Source organism: Fulmarus glacialis, unplaced genomic scaffold (assembly GCF_000690835.1).
Source record: "Fulmarus glacialis isolate BGI_N327 unplaced genomic scaffold, ASM69083v1 scaffold18318, whole genome shotgun sequence".
Lineage (NCBI taxonomy): Eukaryota > Metazoa > Chordata > Aves > Procellariiformes > Procellariidae > Fulmarus > Fulmarus glacialis.
The window spans coordinates 1327-11716 of NW_009226519.1; the positions used below are offsets into that span (position 1 = coordinate 1327).

At 36.3% G+C, this 10390-nt stretch overlaps 1 protein-coding gene across 2 annotated transcripts in view; it reads left to right on the forward strand.

The window, feature by feature from the left end:
• Window positions 1-249: 249 nt before the first annotated feature.
• Window positions 250-10390, forward strand: part of EIF3E (eukaryotic translation initiation factor 3, subunit E) — a 22161-nt gene continuing 12020 nt past the window's right edge. The window contains exons 1-6 of one of the 2 annotated variants that reach the window (XM_009582841.1): window positions 250-372; window positions 3017-3067; window positions 3982-4099; window positions 7334-7376; window positions 7844-7948; window positions 9986-10111. In XM_009582841.1, coding sequence (XP_009581136.1) covers window positions 315-372; window positions 3017-3067; window positions 3982-4099; window positions 7334-7376; window positions 7844-7948; window positions 9986-10111 — 501 coding nt within the window. In that variant the 5' untranslated portion in view covers window positions 250-314. The remainder of the gene's footprint in view (window positions 373-3016; window positions 3068-3981; window positions 4100-7333; window positions 7377-7843; window positions 7949-9985; window positions 10112-10390) is intronic. The other variant, XM_009582842.1, reaches the window with a different exon arrangement.

Below are 10390 nucleotides of genomic sequence, written 5' to 3' on the forward strand. Positions count from 1 at the left end.
AAGGAATAGTAATCTAAAATGTTATTTGTCTTCTAACTAGTTTTTGAAGTTCCTGCATTCATAAATAGCCTCTCTATATTTCCAGTCTGCAATTTCTGGCTATGTAGTAAGCACACTAAATAACAGAGCTGTGAGATATTGCAAAGCTATGAGATTTTATGTTTAAAACTATTTAATAGGACAAAAATCCATTACATAATATGAATTGGAAACATTTAACGGTATTCAAGAAAATCTGTTACTAATTCCTATTTCAGATATACAATGAAAAAGAGCTACTCCAAGGAAAACTCGATCTCCTTAGTGATACCAACATGGTGGATTTTGCAATGGATGTGTACAAAAATCTTTATTCTGATGAAATTCCACATGGTAAGCAGCTCATTTAGAAGTAAAATTTGTTTTACAACATTTGTATCTAAAGTAATAAATAGCTAGTGGTAATTTGCTTGTTGCACTCAAAAACTAGAATACTGTTTAACTTTGGCCTTATTGAAAGGATGTGCCATACTGAAACAAATGGAATCCTCTAATCCTGGGAAGTCTGGGTTTCTTGGTCTTTGAGTGACGTCTGAAGTATTTCAATGCTGATTTGGTCATTTCTAGCACATTAAAGGTATAGCCTAATAGAGTTGCACTTGTTTTTCATGTGTCAAATTAAACACTATTGCACAATGATTTGGGGTCACTAAACTTTTTCTTCAAAGCATCCAGTATATTAAGGCTAGATTTCCATTGTAAGTAATTCCATTAATCCACCTGTCCATTGTTGATTTTTAGACTTTGAGGAGATACAGATGTTCTTGAAAATGCATGTTTTCCTTACTTCTGTCAACATATAAATTACTGTTTCTCTAGAAGAATTATCAATGATAATTAATATTATCATAAGGAATATGAAATTTAATGTCTTACTGCCTTCTCCATGATATTGGAAACTTTCCTGTTTATTTCTTAAATGTCTATCTTCTGAGGAATGTTTGGGGCGGGGGAGAAAATTAGAATATCTTGCTTTCTGTAATTTCTATTCTTCATGGATTTTTTTTTGGTTTTGGTGTTTTGTTTTGTTTTTCCCTTCCTTATTGTTGTTTCTTTTTTCTTTTTTTTTTTTTTTTTTGTTTAGGTGATTTGTTTTTGTGGGTTTTTTTCCTTCCTGACCCTAGTCTTTGAATATACATTTTCTTCCTATTTCTCCATCTTTTTTCATTTTGTGGAATTCCTCGCCTTTTTCTAAACTAGTGGGACTGCAATCTGTCTTGCCCGTAGTTTAGGAGGAAGAGACTCGGGTGCTTTTGCATAGTCCGGTACACAATGCAACTGTTCTTCTGCCTCTGGGTCTTACTCTTTTCAGGCTCTTCAAACTGCAGAGTTGGCAGTTAGCCTCTTTGGAAGTACATGAAGAGAACTGATAGGCTTATGGATGTTGGATTCAACATTTTGACCAAATCTTTGATATGCTAGCATTCATGTTGTTTTTTATGGGTGTATATGCAATGATGCGTGGGACTAATAACAAATGAGAACCAGAGGTTTTCACATTTGTAATCTAAGAAACAATTGTAATGAGAGCTTCACCTTTAAGTTACGTATCAGTTCTACTGATTAAAAAAGTCAGACTGTCTCAGGGCTGTAAAAATCTCAAAGCTGAGTAGGTTTTCCTCTTTTTTTCCTTGCTCCAGCCTTTCTAAACTGTTGAAGAATATTGCTGTTACCAATAGTAAATAAGCAGTAAAATGCTAACGCAGTAAACAGCACAAGAAATAGCAATTCCAGCACACTTTCACAAAGTAACTAGTCCAATGTCTTTAATGTTCTGATTACAGTCACTTATTTAAGCAGGTTGCTAAATAAGGTTGCTAAATGAGGTTGTCCCTCACTACAAGAAGGACATGGAGGTGCTGGAGTGTGTCCAGAGAAGGGCAACGAAGCTGGTGAAGGGTCTAGAGAACAAGTCTTATGAGGAGCGGCTGAGGGAACTGGGGCTGTTTAGCCTGGAGAAGAGGAGGCTGAGGGGAGACCTCATTGTGCTCTACAACTACCTGAAAGGAGGTTGTAACGAGGTGGGGGTTGGTCTCTTCTGCCAAGTAACAAGCAATAGGACGAGAGGAAATGGCCTCAAGTTGCGCCAAGGGAGGTTTAGACTGGACATTAGGAAAAACTTCTTTACTGAAAGAGTGGTCAGGCCTTGGAAGAGGCTGCCCCGGGAAGTGGTTGAGTCACCATCCCTGGAAGTATTTAAAAGACGTGTAGATGAGGCGCTTAGGGACATGGTTTAGTGGGCACGGTGGTGTTGGGTTAACGGTTGGACTCGATGATCTTAGAGGTCTTTTCCAACCAACCTTAATGATTCTGTGATTCTAAGTATTATTTCATAAGGTCATAGCTGCAAGTAAGTTGAATGAATTTGGTCACTGGGAGAGCTTTGACTTGATGTAGTCCAACAATTTCCACACTTGTAATGTTTTTCTTACATTCTTTTCAAATATCTCTAAGATTTTATGTCATCAGTTTGGCAGGATTTTTTTTTTATATGATGACTTACTGTTGTTTGATCTGTGGCTTTTACTCAACAGTATAAAATTAACATAAGCAGAGATAATACTTTCACACGGAGTCAGTTGTTCAGGGTGCTTGCTTGTACAGCTTTCTATGAAAAGGTCTTAACTTACTCTGAGATCTTTCTGGTATGTGTCATCTTCATGCATCAACGCTTATCAGAATGTATGTACAGACAGGTTCTTTTTATTTGTGGAATCGCTGGCTTCATTAGAATTTTATGCTGATTTCTTTTTTTTAAGACCTCACTGTTTTAAGTACTCAAAAATAAGTTCACTTACACTATTATACTTAGAAATGTCCCTGCACAATTTATAGTTGCTTTTGTCTTGTCTTGCATGAGATCAACTTACAATTACACAGCCAGGAGATGTCACAGGAAAACATTTTCATACTCTTAGTAAGTCAACTGAATGGTTTTTCTTTCATCTCTTTCCTCTTCCTCTTTTATAATGTCAAGATTCATCTGAAGTTGGAGATAATTTCTCTTTATTGGAACAATTCCTATCAGGCAAGTCATTTTTAGATTTAGGTTGCGTCACCATTATGTTAGCCACTTTGGACCTCCTTTACAAATACATATGTAGTCAAATCACGAGAGAAATGTTTAATAGGTTCACTGTGGCATTGAATGTCCTGGTGTGTGGCTTACTTTCATGGTTTCCTGCATACTGTTCTCTCTGGGATTTGGTCCTGGCTTTTCTGATCCCATGTGTTTCTTGGCTCATATAGCCAATCTCAGGGTGCTACTGTTTTTTCTTCAGTTTTTTTTTAAGCATATAGGTTTTTCTGAATTTTATTTAAGTGTTCATTTTATTGCACTGGTAGCACTTGGTGAGGAAGTCTGGGTCTGTGTTAAAATAATCACCCTAAAGCTCTTAGTTCTATTTTGTAACAATCTTTCATAAAAGGTTTAATGTTCTGATTAAGCATGCATAGTGTTCCAAAGCATAATTTTGCAGATTGAGCTGCTTTAAATTCTTCCTGTCAATTTTCAGTTAAGTATTCTAAAAATGTGCTTTCAGAACCTGGTCAGTTAGACGAAGATCAATCTTACTGGTATCATAGCACTGTTTACTTTTTTCCAAGTTTATTTGGAATAAGTGAACTTACTTAAAAGGTTGTTTCTCCCTTAGTGGAAGCCTGAAGATACCCTTGTGTAATACAGACACTGTGCCAGCTATATCTGCTCTTTAGTGGCTTGATTAGTACTCCACACAGGAGGAAAGGAACCAAATGTTAGAAGCTTTTTGTTGAGTTAATGAATTGTTAGATACCTCTAGTTTTGTGACTTGACTGAGAGGACAAGCGAGATAGCACATTTGAACATGTCTTCCTAATTCCTGTCAGCACCATGTAGTTACAGGTTAGTTTCTGTAAAAACTGAAGGCCTTACATTAAAATCTTTTTTGTTTGTGTGTTTAGCTTTGCGTGAGAAGAGAACAACTGTTGTTGCACAGCTGAAGCAGCTTCAAGCTGAAACTGAACCTATTGTCAAGATGTTCGAGGATCCAGAGACTACAAGGCAAATGCAGTCCACTAGGTAATTTCTAACATAATTTCTCAGGGTGGTTTGTTGGTACTTCTTAGGTGTTGATGATGGGAATGCTTGCTCTGTAGTGACTGCAAAGACACTTCTGTTTCCAGCCAATATTTAAGTAGTGCTTGCGGTCAGGTAATTGAAATTCCTAGACACAATTTACTCTTTTCAGTGCTTTTACCTGCTGTGCATAAGGCATCTCTGTTGTTATTAATGTTCATGAATCAATGTGGGACAAGGGACAGTCATTATGTAGTGCAGTCAAATCACAGCCAAGATTGGTTTTGGGGAGGTTGGGGGGCTTTTCTGGGTTTTTGGTTTTTTGTTTGTTTGGGTTTTTTTTTGAGGAGGGTTGTTTGGGGTTTTTTTGAGGGCAAATACAGGCTGAAACAATTCAGTTTCTCTTTTCTAGGAGACCATCTGCCCTGTCTCCCTTTTCTACCTTCCACAGAGGATTATGGAGCGCTATCTTTCTTATTCTGAGAGCCCTGGTGGATAAGCATCCTTTCAGCCTCATAGCACCTATCTCTTTCAGGAGTCCTGTCCTTCCCCCCCTTACCCACCCCCTGGATTGGCCAACTTGTTGGTGTTAGATAGTGCTCATAATAATCTTTTTAAGACCTATCCAGTTTCTTCTCACTTTGCTTATGGGAGTAATGAAAGTGGAATTAATTTGTCTGCACGTTGTATCTAAGGTCTATGAGAGTTTTCTTAGCGTTAAGCTTGAATTGGGCTCTGTAGGAAAGAGTTCAACTGTAGTCGTTGAGGAAGTGACTGTGGAACTTCAACAGAGGGGTGGGTAGATATTTGTTTAGTGTAAATTACTGCTCGTTGCCTTTGCATAGGAAGCATTGTTATTACTGTTGTAAATGTGTCTAAGCAACTCTGGAAAATTAATTAGATCCCTTCTTCAGCCTTACCTGCTCTAAGATTTCAAATAGAACATACCACATCAGATAGAGCACCTATGGTTTGACTTGAATTTGAAGGTGAAGCCTGTACTTGGATTTGTTGTTGGCAAGCTTTATGCGTCTACTGATACAGAAGACTGTAATATTGCTTCTGGAATTTTCTTAGAAAAACATTGAATGCACAAATAGTCTGCAGAAATCTTCTTGATGAGGTGTACCTTTGTTTGGGAACAACCCCCCTGAAGAAAATGGGTCCCTGAAGGGGGAGGAACTTGATTAGAATTTACTCCTTGTTTCAAGTGCAGATTATTATCTTTTTTTCCTTTCCCCTCTTTGCTCAACTTGCTGAGAAACCTAATCAACCCTTTTGGCCTATGTTTTCTCCACTCTACGCATTGTTTTCAGAATTTGCTATAGTCCAATTTAGAATTTGGGCAGTGCAGAAATGGTGAGGTACAGTGTATTGGGTCTCAATGTGCATGTGAAACAAGATGTCAGTAGAAATCATTAAATCTGTTTGCTTTCCAGCACTTCAGAAAAAGCTTCTATTTTCTATTCTGGTACAGTAATGGGGAGAATTAGGCTGAAAGGTGTCAATCTGCTTAGATCTGAGTAGTGTGCTTTAGATAGTAGAAAGCAACTTTTGATTCTTTGACTCTTGTGAATTTCTGCTGGTGATTTGGAATCTGTATCAAATTTAGAGCTGCATGTTATCAGGGCCTTAGATGATGGCTTTTGATCCATGACAGTGCTGTTAGGAACATCAAAGTCTGAGAAATAGAAGATGATGTGTAAAGGAGACTTTGCAAGTGGAAGTTCTTTCAAGAATAAGCCAAAACATTTCACTTTCTTTTTTCTATGCAGCTGTTGGAGGACATTGACTTTAAAATTATAGAGTAGTCGTCAGTATTCTTCACCCTTGAAGTATGTTCCACTGGAAGAAACCCATGAGATTATTACTGGGGATTGTCATTCTTGGCTACCTTGGCAATGTGCCATTTCCCTGTAGAATCTTATCCTATAAGTTCTAATTAAACAAACTCACAGCTTTGCAGTCGGTTGATTTCAGAGTAAATGGGGAAGTTTTCCCCTGCATACACTTTTATTTTATCTTTGTCCCAAGAAGAATTTATAGCTTGATGCTCTCCTCTTCAGTTAAATCTTGGGTACATGTTCTATCAAATATGATAGTTCCTTGAATTGTCCAAGTTGTCCTTACCACATGATTGATTGAAGTGTGAATGTACAGAAGAGATGAAGTGGAGGGTAGCTACAGGTACAGAAGCATGCCGAGGGGTGTGGAGTGGCTGGAGAATAGAAAAGATGTCATTAATTCTTTCTCTGTTGTAGAAGGGCAGTCCATACAATCAAAGTGCCAAATTGAAAATACATTTCTTTCATTTATGAATATGAATTCAACTATGTATATGAATTGAACTATGGTTCTTGTTGCCAGATGATTGCAGCAGAGTTTGAATGGAATTCTTACTGCATTGGAAAAAACCTGATGTGTTAAAACTTCGCTCTAAGAGCTGATCAAGATCCATTGCAGAGACTGGATAAAAAATTATTGACTAAGTTAACTATTGTTTTAAAATTAATGACCACAGGACTTCAGATACCTATGTGAGACTTACTGGTGGTAGAAAATTTCATGCTTGCCTACTGGAGGCTTGAACTTTCCTTTGATCTAGATAATACTGCTTGTCCTTTTATTATCCATGTTGAATAAAAAAAAGCTTCAGAAATACGATCATGTGTGAATTAGATGTTTAGAACTTAAGTATGATTTTTTTTTTATAGTTTTGCATTCTGCAGGCATTTGCTGTGGTAGAGGTATTCTTGCTAACCACTATGTCCCAGTGGTAACAGTGGGATAAGTTTCCTTTCTAATTCTATTTTACTTCACTGTTTGCCATTTTTTTTCCTGTCTCCTGTTAAATTCAAACTGCTTGGCTAGAGTAATTGCTGTGGAATTAGAACATGAGTGGGAAGAGCTCTAAGTCAGAATTTAATTTCCATACTGAAAGCTAAGGATGCAATCAAATCTAAAACAACCTCCCACCCTTTCTTAACTCTAGTTATTGTTGCAGGTGGCATTCTTTATTTAAAATTACAATAATTTTAAAATTTTGAAACTTCTTCATGACACTTTAGGAATAGTTGGCTCACTATTTCTGTAGTTGTTTTTGCACCACAAGTGGAGGAGTATCGCTTTAAACTTACACTCTGTTTGGGTATTTTACTTTTAACAGCTAAAGATTGTGTTGCATGGTGACAATCCGTTTGTTTTGTAAAAACAGCAGTTTTTATCTTTTTATTATAGGGACGGTCGGATGCTGTTTGACTATTTAGCTGAGAAGCATGGTGTAAGTGTTTTAATTCTTGTATCTGTTTGAATTTCACTGTAAATATCTCCACCCAACCTCCCTCCCAGCTAATAGCTTTGAGCAATTAAGGACTAGCATTTTGGCCTGTCTTATGTCAGTGTGGCTAACAGGCAGAATTCCCAATGCTAACGTATTTTATTTGAATGCCTTTGAAATTTAATTTTTATGCAAACAAAAATAAAGCTAGAACTTAATGTTAGCTGCATCCTTGTAACTAAGATGTGCTTTACTTTGTAATACAGAATTTCACCTTTTTTCCAGTATTGGTATAATCTTTAATTCAGTGGCATGGATTAAGGGTATAATAGTTTTCTATTGTCTTCCCTGTGTACAATGTCTTTCAAAGAACCTAAATACTTCAGAGGTTACTTTACTTTTAAAATTGGCTTGTAACAGTATGTTTCTTTCTTCCTAGTGAAGAAAAGCTTTTTTGTATTCCTTTTCAGTTTAGGCAGGAGTACCTAGATACACTCTACAGGTATGCAAAATTCCAGTATGAATGTGGTAATTACTCAGGAGCTGCAGAATATCTCTACTTCTTTAGAGTTCTGGTAAGTTTTGGGTGTGTATTGGTTTTGGGTTTTGTTTTGTGGTTTGTTTGGGTTTTTTCAGTGAAATACTTAGACCAGTAAGTTGTCTGTATTAATTCTTAAAATATAATACTTTTGAGCTTTTTTTGAGACAATTACTGTGCACCAAAGAGAAGTTGAAAATAATTGTAATGATCATCACTGACTATTGTACAGCAGTTCTGTTATTTTCATGACGAATTCAGAACTGTCCTTTAAATTTTTAGGTCTTGTGGTAATATTTAATTCCAGAATACTTCTTTCCTCACTGTAAATGTATCCTGGAGAAAATATTAAAAACAAAACCAAAAAAACCCAGCAAAATTATTACTTGTTTTTGTGTACAGATGTAATCAACGGTAGTGAAAAGCTTGCAGGTGGATTGAATGGAATTGGTGGTAATGGTGAACTGCCAGCTTCTTATCTGAACTCTCAGCTGTCTTCTCTTGAATTTTGTGATGGATTTAAGAGTATAAGTCATCTGCCTAGGAAGTGTAAACAGCTTAAATGAAAATTGTAGAACCAGATCCATTGTTTCTGAAGCAACTTTCTTCATGTTGTTGTAATTCATATCATTTGTTAATGGTGGGAGTGAATTTTGAGAATGAAGATTTAGTGTCTTGTAAGAATCTCAACACAGTAAATTTATTGTTGGTGGTCAGTGAATGTGACACTTCACTAACAAATGGAAATTTAAGGTAACTGCTTGAAAATTCAGATACTGCAGCTGTTCTAGCTACAGTATCTAAAGGCAGTTATTGTGAATAGCTAACTGTAATTACATGATTTGGAACCAGCACAGTGCGTGTGAACCTCCTCAACTAAAAGTATCTGCTAAACTGGCACCTTGGTTGGCTGGAAGATAATGACTTCTAAGCTGTATATATCTCATGGATGTATGGAGTGATTGCTGAAAATACGTAGTGGCCCATATGTGGAGGTTTGTTTCTTATTGTCTCACTTCTAGTCCCATCTGAAAATGTCCTTAACTTTCTGAAATACTGCTAGAGTAAATAGTTCCTATAATTGACTAACTAAAGAAGCAAAATTGGGAAATGTATCTTTAATCAGAATAGGGTTTAAAGTAGGAATGGATTGAATTCTTAGTCTAAAAGTTGATGATAAAGTAACACTGATTTCAGTGTTATAGGTACATTGCTTGTGCTGAGAGGGGAAATAAGTTATGTATGTAGGTTTGTGGGCAGCTGTCCTTAATTCTTCGTGCTTTAATTCTGGGCTTAGCATTACGTTCTTATATGTCAAGTAACTAATTTCAAAAAGTGAAGTACTGTTTTTGTGCTGGTAATGGCTTGGTATAGGACTTTTGTTACTAATTCTGATGGGAGAAGATTTGTTTAAAGTTCTGTGTGATGAAATATAACCCATGAAAGAACTATTGTAATGGATCTGAGAACAGAATTTGACACTGTGAGTGACCTAGTGTAATTCATTCCTGTATAAAACTAACACAGCTTGACCCTAGGACTACCCTTCCAGGAAATAGATTCAGTACTGCGAAGTTGCAGTTTTACTGGACATTTCTGTAAGAAGTATGCTTTCTGGCACAGAATTAGCAGAAAGAACTTTGAGTACTAGCTTTAAGGTGGTTACCTAGTCATGAGTTCTTTAGGAACCTGCTTTGTAATAACCTTGTTTTAGTAGTTTAGAAGCATTTTTATATGGTGTTTTTAAAAGAAAAAAAAAAAAAAAAACTGGAACCAATGTGTCATCTGGTGCTCAGCCATTTCTTTTTTTTTTAACTTAAACTGCAGCAGCATGGAGCTTTGTCTTACTTTGACAGGATTTTCTAGTTTCTACTTCAGAAGCTTTACTGCTGTGTTTTTCTTCTGTCCCTAAATTGCTTTTTTTAAAAAAGTACTTCATTTGGAAAGATAGGACCATGCAAATTTGATATCTTGTAAATGAAAAATACTGCCAGAAAATATTTTTCTTATTTTTTAAAGTAAATAATAATTTAAAAAAATACTAAGAGTATGACTTTGCTGTTGTTGAAAATAGGTTCCAGCAACAGACAGAAATGCTTTGAGTTCTCTGTGGGGAAAACTGGCATCTGAAATTCTGATGCAGAATTGGGATGCAGCCATGGAAGATCTCACAAGACTAAAGGAGACAATAGATAATAATGTAAGTAAAATCTTGGTCATGTTAGTAAGGTGAGTCTCAAGGATGAGTTTGAGGGCAAGGTATCATTGTGTGAAATTGTTTGCTGCTTAAATTTCAGATAGTTGCACTATTCATTTTCTGTAAAGAATAAAATGCATGTAACTAAACTATACTTTTCACGTGAAAATAACACTTTTGACACAAAATGCAAGACAGCTTTTTTTGGAAATAGTTTTCAGCCAATTCAGCTTCCTCACCAGCTCCTGAGTTCAGGTGAGCACCAAGAACATGAAGGGAAAG